General features: G+C 45.8%; 1 protein-coding gene across 8 annotated transcripts in view; it reads right to left on the minus strand.

The window, feature by feature from the left end:
* The window catches only part of FRMD4A (FERM domain containing 4A), a 357007-nt gene that overhangs the window by 94313 nt on the left and 237007 nt on the right, over positions 1 to 25687 (minus strand). For all 8 annotated transcript variants that reach the window (XM_033057883.1, XM_033057884.1, XM_033057885.2 and 5 more), the window contains one exon: positions 2476 to 2570. In XM_033057883.1, coding sequence (XP_032913774.1) covers positions 2476 to 2570 — 95 coding nt within the window. The remainder of the gene's footprint in view (positions 1 to 2475; positions 2571 to 25687) is intronic.

Below are 25687 nucleotides of genomic sequence, written 5' to 3' on the forward strand. Positions count from 1 at the left end.
ATTCATAGCCAGCTGAACTAAAACCCAAGCTCTTTCCCCATAACCTTTCACTTTTAATCAAGCAGGATATTGCTCTTCTGCCTTCCTGTGAAGCTTGGCCCCTCGTGCTGTACAGGGACACCCTTTTGACCTCTGCTCTCCCACAGTTAATGGCTCACACTGTAAAATGTTCCTATGATCATTAAAATAGGAGGCGTTATTCTCCCTTCCATAATAGTCAGACAATCTAATTTTAGTCACGCTGAATGCAGTAATGACCCTATATTATCACAAGAAACTATTAAGTTGCCAAAGCAAAGGTTGTTCCTATTGATTTTCTTCTAAGGTTGTCATGATAGAGCACAACTAATGAATGGAAATCCCCAGTCCAAATAATTTCTAAATAAATTACTCTCATAGAGCTTTTACTCTTAAATAGAAGAATTGATTTAATACTTTAGTGGCTTTTCTTCTTTCTAAACTTGCAATTTAGCCAACCTCAGACTACATTTATGAACCAGGCTTGTTCTGTTTTAGCTGGTTGTGAGTCGCCTTCAAGTAAAGCACTTGGAAACTCAGTGGAGAGTGAAGAGAAAGAAGTCCCTGAGGGCCCGTGTCACAGTATAAAAGGGTTTCCTTTTTACATTCCTGGTCTGTATTAGGTAGAGGTCTGGCTTATGTGCCCTGCAAACAAACATTAAGAGTTTGTTTTTACTCCTTTTAGAAGAAAGGGGAATTTTCAAACTTCCATTTCACACTGCAGGTTCAGATCTGTGGTATAGACAGCCCAGTTTATTTTCTGAAGCCGGCTTGGGACATCTATTTCCAAGACTCTGCCCAAGGCCCCAAGTATATTCTTTGGCTGTGTTCACTCAAATAAAACAATTGCTGTTTGTGCCAACTCTCTTCAAACTATTTTACAACTGAAGAGGAAATACTTTTGTCAGGGTTATTTTCACAGCACTGAAGAAGCCTCAGTGCAAGTGTCAGAGTCACTATGGGAGAGCAGAAGGGCTTCAGACCAGATAGGAATTACTGCTTATTTCTGGGCTGCACTTCCTTGATTTAGTGAGGGTGTTCCCACATTTTTCATCTGGGCTGGGTGAGCATCTCCTAAAAAGCACCCTGCTCCATCTACAGTCTGAAGGTGACCAAGTGAGTGGATGCCATCACCTAATTCTTTGAATCCTGCCTGGACAGTGCACATCCATCTGCATCTGCTGTGTAACTTCAAGCTCTGCCGTGACAACCTCCATCAGCTCTTGTGCTTCCTGCCTTTGCTAACCCAGATCTTCACTGCAGTTAAACCTGGGAAGTTCCAGAGGGGTCTGGGCTCTCTCTAATTGCTGACACCTCCTCATTAGCTTCCCTTGCACTCCCAGAGGAGCTCTGTGCCCACCCAGCTGAACTGAGAGCTGGGACTTGCTCAGCTGCTCTCTGGTTACAGTTTGAGATGTGCCTTGTTTCTCACCTGTGCTCTTGGGACTGTTAAAGGAACATTTTTGTCTCCTAGTGTGCTTTGGCTTCCCTGCATGGCTTTCCTGCTCCTCTCAGGCAGCACCTACTGAATAACTTGCTTTCTCCAAGAATAAACACTGTGTTAGGAGCCATTTCCTACTCCTGCTTTATAAAAGGCAAGTGCCACCTCCTGTTTCTCCTTGGGGATTAGCCTCATTAATTTGTGTTGAGTTGGAGATCTACAGGGCTGAGCTACTCATGTCAGTGAGCTGGGATGTATTCTGGGATCTCATCTGATTTGGGTCTTGTCTCTGCACATGCCTGTTGCTGAGCATTCCTCCATCCTTGGAGCTGTGTCCTGAGATGGCCTTAGGCTGTCCAAGGCAGGTGCTTGCCAAAGGAATTGACTTTAGAGGGGTGATTGCTGCCGAGATGAATGCGGATATGTTTGTGCAATTATCCAGCAGCTCTGATTACCCGATCCTGAATCGTTATTCCAGCAGAGAATTTACATTTCCCTGCCACTTCAGCAGGAGAGCGGAACTGGCTCATGACAGCAACACTGCTGACTCAGCTGTTCTGGGGACACAGCGTTGGCTTGAAAATCTTGGGTTGTTTTAAAAGGATTTAGGTGTGGGAAGCCTCTTCCTGCTTCACATACAAAGAAAAAACCTACTGCAAACCAATGAGAGTAGATGTCCATACAAGACATCGTCCATATGCCAAGGATGGTGTAACTCCTGAGAGAAAACAGCTGGGAAAATGTAACAGGGTGGTGCAGTAGCACTGAGGGGTCACAGTCTGGGACTAATCATCGCCTTTGGCAGACCTTTAATGTTTCTCCAGTGCAAATTTTATTCTTGTCGTTTAATCTGGGGGTAGTTATGACCTGTCCTGAAATAAAACCTCAAATTTTGTGGTAATTTGGTCCATGCCTCCCTAGACCTTGGTCTAGGACCTTGGTGTACACAGTGTTTTTACACCAGGATTTCCTGTTACCAAGAGTTGCCTCTTAAGACTTTGATTTCTCACACTTACGTTTCATCTGTGAATGCAATTCCAAAGTACTCCTTCTCCTTCAGGTTGAAATGAGATGCCACCAAGTCAAGCAGCTCCTTGGCCAAAAGCTTTGGCTGAAAAACAAAAGTGAAAGAAAGTGATTAATGAGGAGAATTGGATAGAACTGCACTGTTCTTGAGGAGGAAAACACTATCCTTGAAAATACTCCACAGCTGTTGCTTTTATGTTCCCTCTGGTGTTCAAGCTAAATCTGCAAGGAACATTAGCTCCTTGAAATGAGCAGTAGTTTCCCTCCTAGGTAAATACTAAAAACTTGGCAGTTCTGACCTATTCAGCACTTAATGTCTCTGCAGACAGATGATCTGCTGCCTGCCAGTGCTCGGATCTACCAGGACCAGCCCACTCCTGCCTCTCTGATAATTTTAGTTGTTAAAGCTTTTTATCAAGGGCCTTTGCAAACACAATTCAGACACCCACTCTCTCACACACAGCATAGATACATGCTCATAACACTAAGAAAATACATAGTGCCAAAAGATAGGATGTGATGGGACCAAATGAGAAGTAAATGACAGAACAAAATAATTTCCCATTCACTACTGCTTGTCATATAGAGATAAGGATACATCCTCAGATTTAGGCACTTGGAAGGAAAGACAGGAGAGTAGCACACGCTTTCAAAATAGTCTTTCTAAGACAATAGAAGCCAAGCTCAGAGAAACAGAGGATGGTTCATTACTACCTTTCCTGCAAAACCTTATTTGTCTTTTAACTCTAATGTGTTCTCCTGCCTCCTGTCTGAATTTTCATCTGCTCTGCTGGGCTCCGGTTTTTCCAGTCAGATTTCTGAAGCCATGGCAATAGCACAGCTCTCATCCTGACTGTCACTTGTAGGAAACAGGGGTACAAAGGATCCAGGTAACTGCAGCCTTGTAATAGCCCCAGATCCCAGAGCTGCAATTGTTCCAGCAGCTCTGGCACAGCTGGGGTCAGAGATCCCAACAATGTTCCCTGGTGACTGCTTATAAGGATTTGGTCTACAAATCTCTGTGCTGCAAACCTCAGTGAAAATAAAACTGTCTGCAGGCTTGACTGCCCCAACGAATCTGCCAAGCAGCTGAGTCAGTTACCCCAGACATGAACCTGTTGTTAAATGGAGGTGAAATTATGATACCATGCAGAAAACGAGTGGCAGGGACATGAGAGCCCTGCTGTCATAATCAACTGCTCTGTCCTATAAACATAAACACAGCTATAGTAGAAAAAACCTGCTTTGGACTTAACTTCCAAACAGATCCATAAGACTTAGACTCTCTGAAAATGTCCTTAAACCCGGCACTATCACACTACCTGACACAGCTGGGACAAACTTACTTCTCTCTGTTTTCTAGGCATTTATATGAGCATTACAGGGTCTTCTGCCCACCCTAGTGGGAACATCCAATGAATGGGGGGTTTCTAGGTCATGCCAGCAAAGAAAGAAGCAATAGCTGTGCCTAAATGCAGCCCTGGCTTAAGGCAGTCTCAGAATGAATATGAGAGAAGTTGCTGTGTAGGAGGAACAGCCTGGCAGATAACAAATAGGCAGGATGCAACCAGGTTCATTTTAATTCCCCAGTCAGACTTCTCAGGCACAACCATTGGAGGCTCTGCTAGGACAACACTGCTGACTGCATTGACCTTCACTCCTGAACAAGCTCCCAAATGGTGCTGAGAGATGAGTGGGTCAGGCATGGGACCATGGTCAGGTCCCCTGTACCCCTGAGTCCCATCAAAGACCCAAGCAAAGAGCAAACTAGCTACACCAGTCTCACTGGGGACTCCTCAGATACTCCCCTCCTGGCATTGTGCTGGGTGGGACAGACATTTGCAGCATCCCTGTCCCCTGTAAAATGAACCTCTCTTTGTCAGAGCATTTTAAGAACAAGCTACAGTTTGACTTGTGATAAACACAAATATTGTGATGAAGAGGATGGTAAGACTGCCAGCTGAATTCAGAGATACACAGGCTCAATGCAGATAGTTACTGGGTGCATTGGGTGAGTTTTCAGCTTAACAATAGACAAATAAGCACAAATTTTAAAGGAGAGAGAGGAAGAGGGGTTTGTTTCCTGATGTCAATGTACAGTTTGAACCCTTGCTTTCCCCCTGCTCTTGCCCAAAGGTCTCTGCTCCTTTCTCTTCTGGCTGGGCCAAATTCTCTCTGCACCAGAAAGGCATTTCTTCCCAGCTCAGAGTTACAACAAGAGGAGGGGTGGGTGGCCAAGGCCATGGTGGGGACAGTTGGTGAAGGTGAATCCAAGCATCCCCATGATGTATTGGAGGCTGGGAGCTGTGTGGCTGTCACTGCCTGGTGCCCAGTGCTTTGCATGACTCAGTTATTTGATAAATGAGCAATTGTGCTGCCAAGCAAGGGAGTAAGCCATCAGTCAGCCTGGCTGGGTGTCCCACCTGAGAGGGCAGGGGTAGGAAAGAGTGGTGAAACATCATGCCTCAAACCCTGCAGAGTTTTCCCAAGCTTGGGTTAAGCACATGGAAGTTAAAGCTTTCTTTTGCAAGAAAGCAGGACAGAACAATAAATGATGTATAAGAGGCTGCCGTGGACATGGGGAAGGTATGGATCCCTTTGCTGCAATCACACAACACTGCCACAAGGGACCTTGGACAAGGGAGAAAGTCCCTTCTGCTGTTCACATCATGGAGAAGTGATGCTCAACTTCCCTTGCCCCATGCACTGCTGCATCCACCCCCAGCTATCAAGTGACGACAACACCCAAAAACACCTGCCAGGATGGGTAATGCAACATGCTGCTTCCTCATTTCTGCTGAGTGAGACCAGGCTGAAAAAGCCAAGGAGAGGTGGTCAGCATGGTGTGGCAGCTTTCCCATGCCTACCGCCCAGAAGCAGATGCTCCTCTCCCAGCACAGCCCCCTGAGGCTCAGCAGGGGTATGATTTCCAGTGCCCTTGCAGTGGAGCCTCCTCCAAAGCCTGTGGTAGCAGATAAGGCAGGATAACCCTTTGCCTCACGAGATAAGGGAAAAGAACAATAGATGCAGACCCAGCACTGGAGTGGTGCCAGGTTAGTCTCTGGGCCAGAGTCCCTGAAGAGGCTTATGGCAGTGAAGTTAAGCCCTGCTAGTCCCCTCCAAGATTACTTTCCTCTCTCCCCTTAAGCTCTACAAGGTTATTGTCCTTTCCAGTGGAATGGGTGTCCTCTCAACACATACAGGCAGCCTGAGTGTTCGGAGGGGAGGGGAAGAAGGTGTCTTCTCCAGGTAGCAAAGACTCCTCGAGACAAACCTGCACAGCAGGGATAAGGCAGGAAAAGCCAGCCAGGCAGAAGCTGAGCTGCAGCCTGTCCCCCTGTCCCAGGAGAGTCCCACACACTCGATGTTAGCGGTTAATCTTCTTGCCATTCGCAATGGGAATGGCTGAGCAATGACCTCCTTTCATGTCAGCTGTGCAGACAAAGAGCTCATTAGCAATGCCTGTGGCAAGTTGTTTTAATTCATTATTAATTTCTGGACTTCATTTTCCAGAGGGAAAATTTTGCATTAATAAAACTTCCATCACAGATGCATTGAAGGAGATGGGCACTAGTCTCTGAGAGCAGAGAAATCAATAGAAGGTGGGCCTGGGATCTTCTGGATTCAATGCAATTGAATGATCAGCAAGATGCACCTTGTGCATCCCACAGAAATAAATCAGGGTAACAGGTGGCATTCTGAGTAGAAACTGAACCTTGTCCTCAATGATGCAGAGCTACAGAGCTGGACTGTGTTGCCCTGTGAGGTGCCCAAACAGGTGTGGAGACCCCTCAACATCTGCTGCTCCTCGTCCCCTTCCTACCTACACCATCCTGGCATCCTTCATGTAATGTGTATCACAAAAAGCAGCCTGTGGGGCTGACATAGCTGCAGCTGGCTGGCCTGAACTTGGGGTGGGGAACACCAGGAGAAATCCTTTGTCTGGACCAGCAAGGGCTGAACATGCTTTGCTGGTGGGGTAGGTTATCAGAGCAGCATTATACAGCCAGGGAATCTCCTGCTGCTCCCTCCTGCTACAGGATCGTGTTTGCAGAAGGGCATGTAACGAACAGTGTTCTGTAAATCAATTGCTATTGTTACTACAGAAATCAGCAGAGACCTGGTTATGGTCCCAGCACACTGGAGCTGTGGCCCTGGGGAAGAAGAGTCTGCTCCTGGTAAATGCTTACTCCTGCCAGGAGGAAAGGCTGAGGAACCCACACACCTGTTCATCCGAATCTCTGTCACAAACACCGGCCATTTATTAGCCAAACCCTGAGTTTCTCTTCATGGCAGTAACCTGAGTGCTTTCCTGGCTCTAGGTCCCGACTTGTACTCCCCAAACCCTATTCCAGCCTGGAAAAAGTTACATTTTGCTGCTTGGACTTCTAGACTTGCAATGATGTTTTCTACAAAACTTAATATGTCAGGATTCACCTGCCAGGTATGATGGCACCAAACATCGTCCAGGGGATTCCTGATACTCTACAGAGCAGACAACTGCTGTGAAGTCAAGCCTGACTTCAGAGCACTCTGAGGTTTCTTTCTCCCCCCTTGGAGAGGTAGGGGAGCAGAGATGGACTCATTAGGGGCTGCCTCCTTATTAGCAGAATGGCCCAGACATTCCTCCCTGGGCCATGCCAGAGAGGTTTGTCTGAAATGATAATTCCATGCATCCACAAAGCCTCAGCAGTGAGGAGCACAGTGGGCACATAGCTAGAGCTCTTTGTAACCCTGCAAGCTTGAAGCAGTGAACTCATTCCCTCCCTGCCCTCCAAAACAGCTGAAGTTTGTTCAAATAATGACTGAGAGGAAAGGGGGAGCTTTATTAGTGGTGTCAGGAGGTGGCAGGAAAAGGACTGAGCATTAGTAGCAGCTCTGTGACTTGAACTTGCCATGAAGAAAGATGATGAAAAAGCACCAAAGGCAATGCAAGAAGGTCCATATGTGATCACATTTGGCTGACACTCCAAGGGAGGTCTCCCTGCAATTCCCCATTGCTTAAAGAGCCCACTCCACATCCTGGACTACAGGAACAGCCTGTGCTAGCAAAAACTGCACCAAGAAAACTTTGGTGCACACCATGTCCAAGCTCTGTCTGTAGCTCCTTGCCTCTATTTAAAGGAGCACTCAGCACTGGCAAATTAACCACAGGGGATGAGTGTCTCTTCCATGCACTCCAGTTATCTCTGCACAGAGGCACTTTACAGGTGTCTCTTCCCAATTAGGCATGATGGCAACTTCCCTGAACAACAGCAGAGCACAAAGAGCACTGAAGGCAAGTAGGGAGGGGAAGGACAAGCCTGAGAGCTCTTTGGAAAAGGGAAGCTGCTTGAGGAATGGTAATTAAAACTGATTCAATGTCTAAATCCCAGAGTTTTATGTATTTGATGTATTTATTAGAAGCGTTCATATTAGCATGAGCTCATTAATATGTGCTGCTGTACCCACTGGGGGAGCAGGCTGGGGTCTGCTCATGGGACATTTCAGCAGTGCTGAAAAGAGGAAAAGGAGGATGTGAGATACAAGTGATGCAGAGCAAGACTTTGCTGCTCAAGGTGACACAAAGACCCCATTTTGGTGCCTCCTAACACCAGCCACAGTCATTGTCACACAGGTTTAGTGATAATACTGACATGTTATGGCCATGTGCTAGCCACAGGATGGGAAGAGGAGGAAGAGGTCTTCTGAGGGGAAGGATCTCATAGACTGGGAGAACCTTGACACCAAGCTGTAGGGAAGGGATGCCATCCAAAGGAACCTGTACAACCTTGAGAAGTGGGTCCATGGGAAACTCATGGGGTTCAATAGGATCAAGTGCAACACACAGGGTCAGGGAAACCCTGGTATCTGGTATTCCCAGGGAATGCAGAGATTGAAAGCAGCTCTGTGGAGAAGGACATGGGGGTACTGGCAGATGAAAAGCTGGGCATGATTCAGCACTCACAGCTCAGAAAGCCAAACATGTCCTGTGCTGCAGCACAAGAAGTGTGGCCAGCAGGTTAAGGGAGGTGATTCTTCCCCTCTACTCTGCTCTGGTGAGATCCCACCTGGAATGCTGCATCCAGATTTGAAGCCCTGGGTGCAGCAAAGATGTGGACCTGTTGGAGTGGGTCCAGAGGAAGGTCATGAAGAAGACCAGAGGGATGGAGCACCTCTATGTCTGATAGAGACAGAATGGGCTGTTTCTATCAGTCATAGTGGAAAATACAGCAGAAACACAAACATTCCAGTATTCAATATTCAATGTAATTAAACGACAATGTTACTGGGATTTGAGCAAAGAGTGAGGAACTCTGAAATCATGTGTTCCCCCAGTGGAAAGACAGACTGCCCACTTTTGGCAGAGAAGCATGTTTCTCTATGACAGCTTCCCATTAAGCTTAGAAATGAGTGAGTTATAGAGAGAGATTATCTATCCACAGTCCAGCAGTGCCATGAATAAAAAACAGATGACATGGTATTAGCAGCTGCTGGTATGTCCCTAGAAACTCAGGCACACACAAAGTATATTTCATTGTTTTATTAACTGTCAAACAAGCCTATCTGCTCCCCCTCCCCCATGTCTTAGCTTCTCCCTAATTCTCTGCAGCAGAAGGTTTCTGGGTAATGTATAGTTTCAACATATGGACAGACATGTGCCACCCAAATCCATGCAGCACAGACACATGTTGAGCTGTGGGAAACAGGTACCTAACTCACACCAGGCAATGCCTCACTCATTAAGGTTTAAAAACACTGCTACCATCCACTGTCTCCTTGCTGGAGGGATTTATAGTGCAATATAGCACAAGAATGCAGAGATGAGACACTGCTAAGCCAAGTGCTGCAATGCTGAAAGCTGCAGGACTGGTGCCCAGCACTGATTTTGTGCTATAACACAGCTGTGGCCAGGCACAAGCTCCAGGACTCAAACCATTGATATTTAACTGTGAGCAGCTTTGGTTTCTGCAGGATGGACCATGAAGTGTGTTTAGTTCAAACCAGCCTCTCAAGTCCTGTTGATTTGGTCAAGTTTTGCTCAACATTCAAAGGTTAAATGTTTGGAAAACATATTTTTGGTGGCTTGAGTTGCAATGTAGGCTGGGGAATGCATGCAGTGTTGCCAGTCCATCAGCAGGAGAGGTGAGGTGGAAAAGGAACAGTTTGCATGAATGCAGAGTAATTCCTCCTGTGGCTGTGCCCAGCACAGTCCTACCAGGCAGGGAACAGAATTTCTCCTTCAGTCTGCTCCAGCCTTGGGTGGTGTAATCAGCAGGAAATCAAAGTGCCAAAGAGTGCTTCACAAACAATTCTTCCCCTCCACTGACTATTAGCATTTGCTAATGAAGCAAACTCCAGGTCCTCCCCATGAACTAGACCATCTCCAACACCACAGAGATAAGGGTGGTAAAGAAGATCATATAGGCCCTGTGTGTTCTGACTCTGTTCTTCAGGGCATTGATACTCACTGGCCAGCAGCCTTATCTGCTAAAAACCAGCAAATGCTCCACACTCACCCGTGTGCATTAGGCAGTGCATTGCCCCATGAGAGCTATGGACTATAATTCCTTCCCTCCCCTGCTTCCTCCTACATGGAACACAAAATTCTTTCATCCAGGGGCCACTGAACTGTCCCTCACTTGCAATTGTCTTCTTGTCAAACTGGATCTGCCAACAACTCTATCATCCTCTTGTTTGACCCATTTCACGCAATTCCAAGAAAAGAAAAATCTGAAGTCACGCCATACAGTGTTGTGTAAATACCCAGTAATGGCCCTTTTGGTCATTGTGTCATCTGAATACAGAGTAATAATATTGTACAAAACTGCTCAGGCTAAAGGCTTGGGGCTTTAGGGGCTGCAATTCCCCTTATGGGATAGATCCTCTACTTCTCAATTCCATGTTATTATGGCAATATATGGAGTGCACATAATCAAAGCAGGCTGGGACGTAGTTGGGTGAAAAATTATTCATTGAAATGCAAAATGCCTGGAGAGGCAGCACCTTATTTTTTATCACGGAAGAGCTGAACTCTGTCAGTGTTGGGGACTGGCAGCAGGGGCATTGCTCGTGCTGGCACAGGCAGCACTTCCTTCCCAGAGTCAGTGGTTGGCTCTAAAAATCTCTTTTCTTCATTTACATAAGCAAATGAGAAAACGTGCCTCCAGCAGCCGCCTTGGGAATGTGGAGGGTGGTGACAGAGTGCCAGTGACGTTTTTTCTTGGAAAGTCAACACCCGCAAGTTGTGGGAATTAAGATTTATTAGGGTCAGAGAGAAACAGACAAAAAAATTCCCAAGTTTTCTAAAAAAATCTGTTTGGTAAAAGGATTAGAAACAACCTACTGACAAGTTGCCTCTGAAATATTCACAGCTAGCTGCATTTCTGGGTTCAGCTGATACCTGACACTCCATATCTTAAGTCAGAAGTCGTTGCTGATACTCTCTAATTCCCCTACATATTAGCAATGGGAATCTGCTTAAATAATTTTGCAGTCACAGAAAGCAAAAACCATGAGCTGGCCAAGTCTGCATGGCAAATTAATGTCAAAACCAAAATGAGAAGCAGTTGGTGGGATGAAAAAGACACTTCTGGGTCTCTAGCATCCCTCCTCCCTTTCTTGTCTGATGCAGAGGCAGCTGCACTCTTCCCCATTCAGAAGGGGTCTGTGTCAATGCCCAGTGACCCCAGTCCTCTCTGTTGCCATCTGTATCATCACAGTTTTCAGGTGACTGCATCCAAAGAGACCAGCCAGCTACAACTGGTACTGGGACAGGAAATCTGTTCTATGCTCAGATCCCTCTCTCATCCATGACAAAAGCCTCAGCATTTCCCTCTTCCCTCCCTCAGCCCTCTGCCCACTCCATTCCTTCTCTGTCTCCACTGGGAACAGCTAATGTCCCCACATACATTAAAGAAAGAGCCTGGCTGATGTGCTGAGGATGGCAGAAGGAAAACCCCAGGTTTGGGGCTGGCCCTGACTCTGATATTTTTCACCAAGGAGATTTGGTGCCTTAGTGCAGTACATCCTACATGAGAGTCTGTCCTGCCTCCTGTAGGGCTGGGGAGAGGGAAAGGATGCTGTGCCTGGCATTCAAACTGATGCCCCAGTCTGCCCTGGATACATGGGGTGGCAGCAGGAGCTGCACACTGTCAAGTATTTCTTCCTGGGATCCCCCAAGAGTCTGCACCTCTGAGCTGTGCAGTCTGGGTGTGAAGGCTCGATGCACATCCCTGTCATGGAGCATCTCTGCCAGGTCCCATGTCCCCCAGTGTACCTGAGCACTGACCAGTGCATGCACAAGCACTCCTTTCTGCACAGGGTTTCCAGAGGAAAGTGGTCAAAATCCTCACATATCCCCCTGGGATATCTTTCTGAGCATAAGAAAGACCATGCAGGGAAACCTCGTGTGAGGACTCAAGCCACCCTCGAGTCCTTTCCAACTGAACTGTGGCCAGGAGCAGGAACTGAGTGAGAAGAACTGGCCAACCACAGAAGCAAAACTGGATTGGAAGGGAAAGCAGAATTCTTTTTTGGAGAGATTTGATGGAAAGTGTGGAATTCCTTATGCTGACTGATGTAAAAATGGCTTTTGTAGCACAGCCAAAGTCACTGCCAGCTCATCTCATCAGCCACGAAAACATCACTGAAGCAAGTTTAAAAGTTGCCCCAAGTCAATTTGCACATGCAACCTTTATTATTCTTTATTTAAACTTTCTAGATTTGTTTTTGGATTATTGGAAGAAACGGATCCTTCCTCTGTTATCTTTTTTTGGGTTTCTCCCCAATCCTAACACAACACCAAATCTGGTTTGACCTTTACAAGACACTCCTGAAGACAAGCTTGGCTGGCTGCTTGCTGTGCTATGTGCTAACTTCAGCAAATACTGTGTTTTCAGGAGCCTACTCTTAACTCCATGAAAAGTTTTATAGTATCATCAGGAGCTGCATGATGTGTGTTAATACAGTTCTAGAGAAAATACATCCCAAATTTGACAGCTCTGACTGATTTTTTTTTTACTTTCAGGGTCTTTAGAGTAAACTTGTGAGGCACTAACTCAAAAGGAATGGTGCAAGAAAAAGGTACTCACTTATGTGAACCCAAAAAACAATTTTCAAGCAAATTCAGTTCCTTTAGAGCAGAAGAAAAGCCATTCCCATCTACGATGATCAGATTCACTAGCCCTTTAAACCATCCTCAATGTCTTGAACCTATTAGTGATCTATTTGGTAGCTTCCCATCTCCTCATGCATGAAGCATCTATGAGATTTGTATGTATAAATGAGAAAAATATGGATGATAGATCAGCAGAGCAGAAGAAAAATACCCCCACACAGGAGGACTTGGCACTGGCTTAGGGCCATCAGTTTCATACAAGCAGTGGAGTGAAGCATCTGTGCTTTAAAGCAAACCACGACTTTCAAGGTCACGCTGGTTTGAGTTCTCCCAGTCCACCTGATCTCCAGGTCACTGGGACTGGGTGTATTTGGCACTTGGATCTCCCTGGTTCAGCAGCACTGGCTGTATCACACTAGTTACCTGAAGCAGGTCATAGCAAATCATGCTCCCATAACCTCAAAGAAACCTGGGTAACCATTACACTCTTTCTTCTTTCTCTCATCCTTGCAAAGAGTCAGAAAAGTCTCATTTTTTCAACACAAAGGCATTTGACCTGTGGAAGATGTCCCTCAACAGAGATGGATTTCACTGTCATTATCTGTAATCAACTTAAGCAAGCAATGATATTACTGAGGCTAAACATATCTCATGGTTTTATCACAGAACTGGGTTTTTCAACTTCCTTTGCATGTAACATGCAGCAGTGATGGGTACAGAGGCCAGATTAGATGGATCTTTCCAACTGGAGGTTGGTGCTAAATTAATACAAACTGAAGCAGCTCGAAATATGAATTGCACAAGCTGAGCTAAAAGGGTTTGTGTGCAGGGCTTTGGTTCAAACTCTTGCCTTAATGCAAAGAAAAAAAGATATGGCAGTCTGTGCAGCACTCTGGGTTGGAAGTGAGGTGGCCTACTTTGAGGAAAGTATGTGACAAATTTATTCAGATAATCGGTATTGTAAATGTTTGGCTTAAAGTATTTTGGGTCTTTGTGAGTACTTGCCTTTCAGTTTCTGGAGATGTGTATAATTTTGAATCAGGGTAATCAACTGCTGCAAGAAAGTCAATTGTGTTTTAAATCATCTGACTGTATCACATGTGGCAAATCAAACTTTGAACATGAAGCAAGCTTCAGAGCCAGCTTTCTGGGCAGGAATCCATTTCACACTCAGCTGACAATGGGACTTGATAAGCTCTCAGCCAGTGTGAATAACCAGCTGCCTTCTATATATATTTCGATTTGGTAGTGTCTGTTAAAGTTTTATATCACTGAGAGGTTGTTGGTATTCTTTTAAAGCATTAAACCTACCTTGACAAGGTCAACAACAATTTCTACAGAGGTCAGCATTTTTATTTTGAAATATTTGATCATAATTCTATCAAACATTAAAGAAAGAGTTTGGCTAGGGCACATAATGAAATTGGACAGCTCACACAATCCATTTATCTTTTCGACTGTAAACCTCTGAAGCGCTCTAGTTCATCCAGTTTCAAATCAACTGTAGAAATGTCCATCTCCCTTCATGCAGCCTACAGAAATTGGTGCTTGGAAATGCTCTTGATCTGTTATTGCTGATGTGGAAAAGGAAAAATAATTTCCCAAGACATACTAGCTTAGCTGCATTCTTATGCTCTGTTTTCTTTTTAAAAATATCTCCTGAATAAGGATGTTTATTTCCATCCTTGCTCAAAGTCACTTCTTCATGGCTGAAAATATTTAATAAGCTAAGTGAATGCTTATTTTTGTAGCACATTTTCCAAACACATTAAAATCATTTATTTAAAAAACTCTCTGTTAGCAAACCTAACGTTAATAAAATAAAGTAAATAATAGTGCTAGGTTGGATGCATGGAATTAAGTCATCCTGGTTTATTTTATACACCAATTGTGAGTGCAAGGAAATTAATTAAACTTAACAAGAGCTACATGCTTATATGCTGAGACTGGGGAAGGTGAATGCCTGCAGAAGCATAGTGGGCTTTTGTGCATTCATCTTCTCTGTCTGTACTCATACTTAGGGATGCAGTCAAAAAGAGCTGACTCCACCAACAGATTCTCCACACACACAGCAATGTTGGATTTCCCTCTCCTAAGGAACTTGGGAGTTGAAGCACATTGGTCTTCCTGGCTGTTCTCATCAGTTTAATTATCTGTGCATATTGCACAGTTGCTATATTAAGAACATAGCACAATGTTTTGAAGCTTCTGGCTTAACACACTCAGATGTAAATCACGCTATGAAAATACTACACATCAGACAGACAGTTCTTCCCCTGGGAAGGTCAGGAGAGAGAGGCTGAACTTCACTTGCCAGATGTTGGGTACATTGCTCATTGCCTGATGGCAAAGCTCAGATGTTATGGGTAGTCAAGAGGTCAGGGAAAGAGAGAAATGGGATAGCTAAGGAAGCTGCTTTAAGCTTGAAGTCAAGTCAGAGTGTGATTGGGTAGGGCCAGCTCCCAAGGCACAGGAAATCAGTGCTACCCCACTTACCTCCTCACTTGTAGTCTGGCTTTCTGTGCCTAAGTGTGGTCCCCAAGTTCAGCAGAGTGGTGTCTGGGACTGGCCCCTGACTCTGCTGGGCCACGGGGCAGGGTCTCATACACCTTGTCTTGTAAGACAGAGGGTCCCTCCACTCTAGGTGACCACCCAAGAGAAGACTTTGCTTCTTGAGTCAGCAGGAAATGCAAGATATAACCAAGGATTAGTTTTGTGATAGAACAGTGGTTATTTCAGAGGTAATGGAAAAAATGAACAACTTTTCATCTGCAGAAGCACAGAAACTTCAGAAATGTCATCTGTGCAGAAGCACAGGTGCCTTCAGCATCTCTGCAGTTTTCCCTACTGAGTCTGTAAATTCAGAGCCTATACATGAAGTCAGTGTGTGTCCCTAAGAAGCAAAGGTTTCCATGTCCAGCATGCCTTAGGACACAGCAGAGAAGCTGCCTGGATCCCCTGGTTTGGCCCCTCTGTCAGTCACAGCAGTCACCACATCCAGCACTTGCCCAGGTCAATAGCAGAAGGACAGTGAGAGGACACTGTGAAGAGCAGATCAAGGTTCAATGGGAAACTTTGGGCACAAATAAGTTCTGTCTCCACTTCTAGATGGTGCACATGAGGACAGTCAGGAGCTTAAATGGGTCCAGTCCTCCTCACAAGTCTGTTCTAATGCCTTGTAGGCAGCCCTGAAGGTGAATGGGAAGGGGACAAGGATGCTGGGCTTCATTTCCTGACCCCAGGCTCACCAATGTCACAGTGTAACCCCTATAAGTAAAGAAGGAGGGAATGGAGAAAAATGATAATTGGCTACAACTCAAAAGAAAAGAGAGCAAAATAATACTTGGTCACCATAGGAATTACTGGGAGAATAAGAAAGGCTTATTTCCCCTGATATTTGTAAAAAAAGTGCTGGTAATAAACCAGTTCCATTATAAAGGAGAAGGGTGAAATGAATAACCGGATGAGATAGTGTCTTTTATTGAAACAAAACAAAACAAAACAAAAATATAACCTTTTTTTTTCTTCAAAGAAAGAATAAAGAAATGAAACAGTGTGGTTAGGAGAGAATTCAGCCAGAGTAGAAACTGTTAGTGATAAACAGCTACTAAGAAAATAATTGGAAAATGTAAGTGCATACAAATGTGGGTGATGACCCATGTACTGGGGTGATATCAGAATTAGCCAATGAATGTAATGACCCATGAAAGGAGAAGCTTGGAGACTATGGAGAATTGAAGAAATTTTTATAAGCAGGAGGGGTAGAAAGCAAATAAAGGCAGGCTGGCTTCTGAAAAGGAGTGATCCTTGGCCTGTGGATGGGGAAGTGTCCAGCATGCCATGCAGGAGCATGGCACAGGAGTTGCTGGGCACAGGCTGAGCTTCCTTGACAATGTCCTGAAAATGTCATTCTGGGTCTTACCCAGACACATCCACACTGCCAAGTGAGATGGAAGTGATTAGGGAACTGTTTCTGCTCCTGCTTTCATTAAACACGATGTGGAAGACGGGCAGGACAGATCCCACAGTAGCAGTGTGGGCAAGGTATCAGAGAGGCTGTTCCCAGCATATTTCATTGAGTGACAAAGTCTCATAAGCTGGGCCATCCTGGAGATCTGCCTGCTGCTGGCATATGCTGGAAGCACAAACACAGAAAATGATGCTGGAGGTCTTGATGGCCTCTGGCAACTGAAGGCATCTCTGCTGACTGGCCAGCAGTCACACTGCCTGTGTGACAGATCTCACTCATCACCCTCTCCCTATCCTACCAGGTCGCTGTGGACCAACCCCAAAACTTGCTCTATGGCAAGCAGTAAATGACTTTATAATTTCTAATGCTGAAGGGCTGCAGTTTGGGAAAGATATGCACTTCATACATGAGGGTGGTGAGAATAATGGCATTTAATGTGATTTCTGAAACTCTGAGGAAGGTGAATTTGGGCAGGAAAAAGATCATTCTCTGTGATAAAGCAAAAGAGATGTTTCACTTGTAGTAGGGAATTAGCTTTGACTTTTCAGGGGTCAAGTGCCCCAGTTCAAAATTCTGTCTTCCTTCATAGACCCTTCCACAACTGTGTGGTAGCTTTTATCCCTTGCATTGGGAGCATGCCATGGACTCAGTGGATGTCTGCCTATGATCAACATTCAGAGCTTCATTATTTAAACAGTGGGATCTACATTACTGTTGGTTTTCCTTTCCATATACCTTAAAGAGTTGACTAAGTGAAAGCTTTGGAAACTGGGTAGCTGTCATCTGAACATATCCCCACAATTTATTTGGACCTTGGTATTAACCAGGACATTCAGCCAAACTCTGATTTGGCATCAGGAGAAAAAGAAGGTCTCACCCCATCCTTTTTTCCTCATGTGTCTGGGCAGCCCTGCAGGATGGGCTGAGTGCAGCTTAGGAGATCCTGCAGCACAGGAAAACACCTGCACGGGCTGCTGGTCCCTGTGCCATCAGCTGCTAAGTGGGAATAATACCCTGCACCATTAAATCACAACATAAGGTATCCTTTTTCACCAAGGATGTAGCCTCCTATTGAATGGAATTCAGTGGGAAAACCTTTATTTCTACATATTCCCCTACCAAAATTATTCCTCTGTAAACAAAGCTTCAAGAGCAGCTCCTTGGTCACTTCAGCTTTGGACTTGAGCTAGATTATGGAGGACTATGGGAAAGACCCCATATATTTAGAAAGACAATGTTCCATTCCACTTGCCATAGAGATCAGGAAAACATTTGCCTGCCTGCCTGTCTGTTCTCCCAGGAAGCTCTGAAGATGTGATTGCAGTTTGTCCAAGGAGAAAGATGCCAGAATCTCTTTGAAGATAAAAGAAACTCAATGGCAAATATATTTCACCCTGCACTGTCTGAATCCACAGAGGAATTATTTCTGGTAGGAAAAACTATAAAAAAGAGAGGAGAAATCCCAGAAAAGGCAAAATTCTCAAACACAGACTTAATCTCACACAGAAAATGGTTATATGAGAGCAGATATGTTATATCCTTATAGTGTAAACCACTGCTGTTCAGTGGAGATTCATCCATCAATACCAGAAGAGAAGCTGGCCTATGGCTCTTTGCTGGTTTGCCAGACTTTTATTAAATGCACAAGAATGCCAAGTCTGTAATGTCTAAAAGTGAATTTATTTAACAATGAACTCTTTGAAAAGGGAGTCCCAGATGTGTAATTAATAATGAATCAGTGATGTGAAATCTGATCCAAAGCTTACTGAAGCTGGTAGACAGACTCTGACTTCAAGGAGTTCTGGATAAGGCTCCCATTAGGCAAAAGGAAAAAAAAAATTAAAAGCTGAGCCAGCTAGTTGGTTAAAAAAATATTATAGCTTGGATTCTGTGCTAAACAGAGACATACAATAATCTGCACTGCACATAAATCCCTTCTCTGCTGACAGGGGACTCACACATTTCTGTGTCTGAAGCCGAACTTGAAATCTAGGAGATAAAATAAAAATAAAAAAAGCTGTGAGAGAGAGTCCCAAAAGGAAAACCTCCAGCAGTTTGAACCACAGCTCATTTCCTCTTGGCATGGCAGGAGATAAGTGTCAGATATGTGTCATCTGGAGGCAGCAGATGCTGCTGCTCCCTGCGTGCGAGGCCGCGCTCGTCCCCCCGCCTGCTCCAGCCTGAGCACCCACCTCTCTCTCGCTCCACAGCACGGGCATTATCAGCCTGGAGTCCCTGCCAAGCCCAGCAGAGCGTGGTGTCCAAAGGGGGATGAAGCTTGTCTTCCATCAGTGCAACTTAATTCAATTTGTCAGGGATGCAGAGGGTTTGGGTGAGCCTGATGTGATCACCACCATCCCGGCACTGGCCAGGCTGTGCACTGTGCCATGGGGTTCTGGCAGCCTCTGCTTTTCATCTGCCTTTCAGTATGACTGGAATGGGGAGCTGGAGATGTTTGCTGATGAACAATTTCATCATTCCATATCTTTTAAGGGACACATAAAGTGCACATATTAAGTCATCCCCTTGAGTCAAATATTTTTAAGTACAGTAACACAGCTCATTTTTAAGTAATCAAATAATAATTAAAAATAATTGTCTCCCATTTCTGCTGAAGAACGAATGCATCTACATTGAATTTGCTTCTTTAATAGCAAATTGTAACTCAATCTAAATGTAAATTCCTGGAGAATCTGCTATCTAATTCTCATTATTTCCACTTGCTTAATGCAATTAGAAACATCTGTCACTGATCAACTGTCCACACAGTGAAAACAAATAATAATTCATGCTCTCTGCCTCCATAGTGTTTTTCAGGGAATGCACTGCTTTAGAAGCAGCCGTTAAGAGCCCAAGAGCTAGAGCTGTGCAAAATGCTTGTGACAAGCTCTGAATCACAGCAATGTGCCTGACCATCAGTGTCTCTGTAGCTCAGTGACATTTGCTGAATAATTTGACAAATTCCTGGAAACATATAAAAGTCACCATCCTGCTTTCTAGAAATGTTTGGCTCTGGGGTATCCATCTCAGGAATATGTGATGTGCTGCCAGGGACAGGTCTCACCTCTTTATCCCAAAGCCTGGACCCAAAGTCATGGTGGAGCACACAGATGCAGCTCTGGTTGCTGAAGGAGCATTAAAAGGCCTGTGTAAGGCACATGAGTGCAGGGAGGAAAGACAATGGAGTTACTGGGGCTTATCCCAGCTGCTCTCTGTGTTCCCAGTTTATCTGAGACAAGAGTCTGGGAGAGAGCAGAGTGAGATGCTGTTAGAAATGGGCAGCCAATCCCCAAGAGATGAACCAAGTCAGGGGCATGGATGGTGCTTCCTCCTCTTTAAAGCATTTTAGTACATATAAACTCTCTGGTTGCTCAAAAGACAATAAAAATGAAAAGAGAAGATGAAGTTTAGAAGAACTGAACATCATGAAATAGGCTTGTTCATCCCCTGCCCACTAGAGATAGGAATGAAGAGGGAGTAAAGGCAGAGTTCCAAGTGGAAAGGTATTCTAATCAGGCATCTACTGCTGAAGTGTCCTGAAAAGATACTAGAATTAATCCAAACTAGTCTTTCTGATAATCAAGAAATTCCACAAGCCAATGCCACAGCCAGACAGGCTTTTTGCCTTTGAGCTGCTGGGCAGCTGGAGCTCGTTCCATGCAATTGTTTGGCTGCTAGGTGGGGCTGATGCATGGATACTGGGATAAAAACAACAAGCAATAACCAATCAAACAACAAACCAATGAGCACCAGAGGGACTGGAGAAACATGAGCAATGGCCCTGCCCACATCACCATGTGGGTCAGAACAACTCTACACATTAAGTGGTGATCCTGGCTTCAAAGTGAGGAGGGGAACTGAAGTGAAAATGGCTTGGCTGGTTCCATTTATTTTGTTCTTTAAAAGGGCAGATGCAAATCTCTTTAGTCCATTCCTTTTCCAGGAGACAAGTGTAACTCTGACAAGCTGAAGGCTCTAACACTGTCTGGGCTGCCAAACCAGGAGGGCTGGGATGAGCTGGAAGTTGTTGGCCTGTTAATGATCTCATCAGGTCACATTTAGTCACCATGGCACCTCCTGCTCCAACCCCCCTGATTCCTTCATCCTGCACTGTAACCACAGGGTTTTACACCCAGCAATGAGCCAGTGGCACCTCTGCAGCTTGGCAGTTTGATCCCAAAATGTACCTGTGTCCCTGTGAGGATGAGGGGATGCCTGTACTACTCAGTCTGTGTTGTTCCAGGGGATGAAGAGGATGGTGGCTCCCAAAGGCAGATGTGACAGGGACCAGCTGCAGGGTGACTCTGCAGCTTGCACAGGAGGGCACAGGGGCACTTGTTCTGCTAATGGGGATGCTGAAGACTGGCAGCACAGAGGAGGGGAGACTCCTCACCAAAATAGAGATAAGTCATTAAACCAAAATCTGTACCGTAAATCAATTTTCCAAAAGATAAAAACCCTCCAGAGCTGGCATGTTTTGCTGGCTTTACCTCCAAGCATCTGGTTTGACCTGCTACCAAGATAGCTTCAAAGTCAGAGCAGAGACTCAAGCTTCCTCCCAAGGCAGATTTAGAGTTGTGCTTCTTCCTCCCCAAAGATGGGCAGTTTCCCAGCAAAGGCAATAACAGGAGAGTTTTCCTTCAAACATAATTGCTATGAGCCATGTCTGAGTGCAGAGAGATGGGAAAGCAAAAGATATCCTATCTGTATTAACAACCTCTCATCCAAAAGGATTGCCTCTCTGGGAGAGGTCAGGGCAGGAATTTAAGGGGAGAATGGGTGCATCTTGTTGCTTATGATGAGCTGATGCAGGATCTTTTAAAGCATGACCCAATTATAAGCCAAGAACCATCTCCTCTGTCCTGAAAATTAGAAAAGCTGATGTTTTTGCTGATGATATCCAGTATTATGGCTGACACAAGTGCCACAGGCAGCCTTTCTGTGCTGGCAGTGCCTCACTCCTCCTCCAGGCACCCAACTCACGGCTGTGCTGCTGTCAGCAAGCTACTGCAGCCCTGGGGGAGGAGGAGAACTCGGGGAAATAATTGCCAAAGAGAGACAAATCCATTTTGACTTCACAGAGCTCAAAGCTTCCCCAAAAGTAGGCACTTCTCCAAAATAAAGACAGAAAGGACCAAGGAGCCACACACTAGGAATTTGGCAAGGGGTGGGGGCTGGAGATTTGCTCTATCACTTGGAGACAGCATTTTGCATAATTTCTAGAGAGAATGGTCCTAAAAACACTCCTGGACAAAAGCAGAGGTGGGTAAGCAGGGCTGAGGAACACTCAGGTCTCCCTCAGGAAGGGCAGCATGGTCTCCTCACATGCCTGTGCTGCCCATTCCAAGCCTCCTGCCCCCTCTGCGTGGTTGCAGGTGTCTCCTTTCCCTCCTGTGCCACAGGCAGTGGGCTGAACGAGCCAGAGCAGCCCTTGCTGGTTGCACCACGGTGCCAGACCCAGCTCCTCTTTGCTTTGCTCAGTCATTGCCAGGTGTGATGCTCAAACATGTGCCTGTTCAAGCACACCTGAGCTGCTCTAAACCACCTGGCCTGAATCCATTGCTGCAGGCAAACTGCTCCCACCTGACACTATGCAGCCATGGCCAGCTGCTGCTTGGGGTTACCTGCAGTAAGGGAAAGGAAGAGGGAATTATTTCCCAGCAAGACAGTTAAGACCCTTTTTGTTCATTATGCACAGTGCCCCTGAGCCCAGGAGCCTCACTCATGGCCAAAGCTCTCACTGTGTCATGCTGATGGAATTGGCTTTTGGTAGAAACCTGAGATCTTTTGTCTAAGTTGCATCCACTGAGCAGAAAAGGCAAGAGAATAGAAAACAATTTTCTATAAGCTGAGTAATGCAGCTTAGACAATCAAGATGATCGCCCATTCTCTAGCAACCCAGTATTTGTACTGCACAGCCTGATGGCAGCAATAGGGGAAATGCTCCATCCTGAAATGCTAGCTCCAATTGGAAATGCACCTTTCTTACCTTTGCATGAAAGCAAATCTGCTATGCTGCCTCATTCATCATTTCTCCTGAGCTACACTCCTCTAGATTGTTCAATATCTCCTGGAATCATCTCTGGTACATCTGTTATTTTTTTTCAAAATTGCTTGCTCAGACCATGCTATTAAAAAAAAAATTCTATTTCCACTATCTTCCAGGAGGCAGCTTCTATCATGTGCCACATTTAGCACTTTCTCACCTGAATTTACTGCTTGGGTTTCTTGTCCAGCCAGGAGGACACAAAAGGAGGAGCTGGAGCCAGAACAGGACTGATCTAACCACACAACCACCCACAGTGTGAACACCTGTGAGAGAGCTGATTGCAGAGAGTCTTTTTGGGAGTTGAGCAAAGCAAGGGGCACAACTCATTTCAGATGATCCCTTTTAGGATGGGCTCAGCTGTGCCCTACAAGTGCCCTCCTCCCTCTACCACCTCTAAAAGCATGGTTCAGGCACAGACACCCACAGCTTGTGCCTGAAGTTAAAAGAGACGAATCTCACCACTGCCTGCTGTGGAACACATCAGACAAGCCAGGCCTGGAGGAGAGGGATGGGATGAGGCACCAACACAAGGGTTACTCCACCATGAAGGAGCAGCAGAGCAGGAGGAGCTCTGAATTTCAGCCTCATTGTCCTGCAGCTAAACCTAATTTACTTCTACTGTCGAGCTTGTTGGTGCCTCACAGCTGAGGAGATGCTGCATTGCTCCTGGGTGGGGGAAGCAAGGCTGAGGGATCCTGGCTTGTCCATGGCTAGAGCAGCATCTCATGGATACAATGACATATTTCACAGCCACTGCTGGACACTGGCAGGTTGGTCCAGGCTGAACAAAAGCTTCACTGAAGCCATGGAGCAGCTGAGCCTGACAGAAACAATAGTGAATTTTTGAATTTCTCCCAAGTAACTGTGAGTGAGATGTTTTCTCTGTAACAGACCCATTGGATGCTGGATGTGCCATTCCTGTACTGGTGTATGTGGTGGGAGGTCAGCAGGACAATTTAAATTGCTGATGCTCTGCAAAACTTCAGGAGTTACCTCACATGAAAGGAAATAGCTTTCTTCCTTCATCAGATGTTTTAGTGGGATTTTCATCAGCCCCCTCTCCCCCCAGTAGTTTTGAAAAGCTCCAGGTGTGCTCAAAATTAAGGGTTTTTGACAAATTTTAGCAGAAGAACTGCAAAAAAATACTGAATATCTTCGCCCCCATTTAGCCAGCTGTAAAAAACATCCAGCTCTCAGCATATGCAGTATGAATAAACATGTGTCTTCAGCTTATCTCTCTCCTGACAGCTCATGGATAGCTCCCCAGCCTGTATTAGTTTAAATGCAATTTATTCTGGAAGACTGATAATAGGGGTATTGATTACACAGGCCTTTGGAAATCACACCCTCATTTCACTCTGTGGAGGGCAATGATTGCCATTCCCAGTTCATTTTCTTATCAGGCTCTGAGTACTTTGCTGTGGAAGTGTTTCTCCTGAGGCTCCTGGCAGACGTGCAGGGTTTGCAGGGGTCCCAGGGCACGCTGGGGAAACCAGCTCTCAGCTTTGTTCAGAAGCTCAGAGTGAGGGGAATGTGCAGCACTGCTGTTCCAGGGAAATCACACTCTCCAATTAACTTCCTGAAGACACAGAAATACCTCTGCTCTCAGCAAGGTCAGTCCTGACCCAGGCATTCCCAGAGGACACTTTGCTCCCAGCAGCTATTGCCCCCTGCCTCCACCTGTCCCAGCTTCTGCTGGTGCTCCTCCCATGCCTATGCTGATGAACAAATCTGGATGGGCTGAACTATCATCCCTGCTGGGTTTCATTAATTTTCAGGCTTGCTTTCCCAGACACAGCTTTGCTTTCTCTAGAGCTGCTTGACCAGATTGACCCTGGGTGCACAGCAGATCCCCTTGGAGGCTCTCTGTGTTCCCTGTCTGTTTGGGCTCGCTGCTGATCCCTGCCTGCAGCTGTGCACCCTACCTGACCTCTTCAAATCCTGCTCCCTGTGACCCTCACTGATGTGCACGACCTGCCAGCTTGCTCTGCACAGCCTGCCTTGCTGGAATGTTCTCCTCTGGCAGCTCTATCCCTTGAGTTCAGTCTGTAGCACAGGGGCTGTGTTCATTCTCACCCATGGTGAGCTCTGGGAGCCTGGAGCACCCAGCACAGCTGAGAGCTGCCGAGCCTGGACCAGCACCACTCTGTTGTTCTCAATGGAGCCAAGCCAGGGTGCACAGCAGAGACTCTTCATCCCTGGTTTCTGAGCCTGGCTCAGGATTTCCCTCTGAGATGCTAATTCTGCCTCCTGTCCTAAATATTTCCAGTTCTGCCCTCATAATCAAGGGCAACCTTGAGATGATCTGCTTTGTCACCCTCACCCTGCCTGAGATCCCTCTGGCTCTTAAGCTGAACTCCCCAGCTTTGCACATCAAATTTCTTTATATTCTGCCCCTGTTCTCTTCTATTTCCACTTCCCAGCAAACACTATCCCCTCTGGGCTTGACTTCTGTGGACTTCTGAGTTTGCTGGAGCCTAAGCTGAGAACTGAATCCCCGAGACACAGCCCTCCAGTCACACCAGAAATTTTGTAAGCCATGAATGGCAGTGGTGGATGCTTTCTGGGAGAATTAGGCTCAGCAGAGCAGTTCAACAGAGGCATGCCTTGGAGGCTGGAAGGATTGATTTGGGGGCACACCTGGCTCTCCTGGTCCATTTTTCATTTATCCATTTACATCTAAGACAACATCTAAGTATTGTGCAGCAGCTGTGTCTGCAGGAGGTGTGGCTGACTGGGAATGCTCCCAGCACCACATTCACCTTGGATCAGTGCTAGATGTATCTTTTCTTGGTAAACAGACAATTTTCAGCAGAAGAGCTCTTAGCTCACAGCTCACTGGTTGCTCAGTGAGAGCACAGACATGAATTGCCTGTCTGGAGTCCCACCTCCCTTTTGGCACAGCAATCTCTCCTCCATCTCTCCCCATCCCATGATGACCAAACCCAGCCATGTATTTGCTGTTTGCAGCTGTGCTCAGAATGATCAGAAGTTTCAAACAGGAACCTGGGAGGCACACAAAGACCAGGACAAGTCTTTTCTGTCAAGAGAGTGGCTTCAGACTCCTCATCTGCCCTAAGCCAC

Source organism: Catharus ustulatus, chromosome 4 (genome assembly GCF_009819885.2).
Source record: "Catharus ustulatus isolate bCatUst1 chromosome 4, bCatUst1.pri.v2, whole genome shotgun sequence".
In the NCBI taxonomy this organism is placed as follows: Eukaryota; Metazoa; Chordata; class Aves; order Passeriformes; family Turdidae; genus Catharus; species Catharus ustulatus.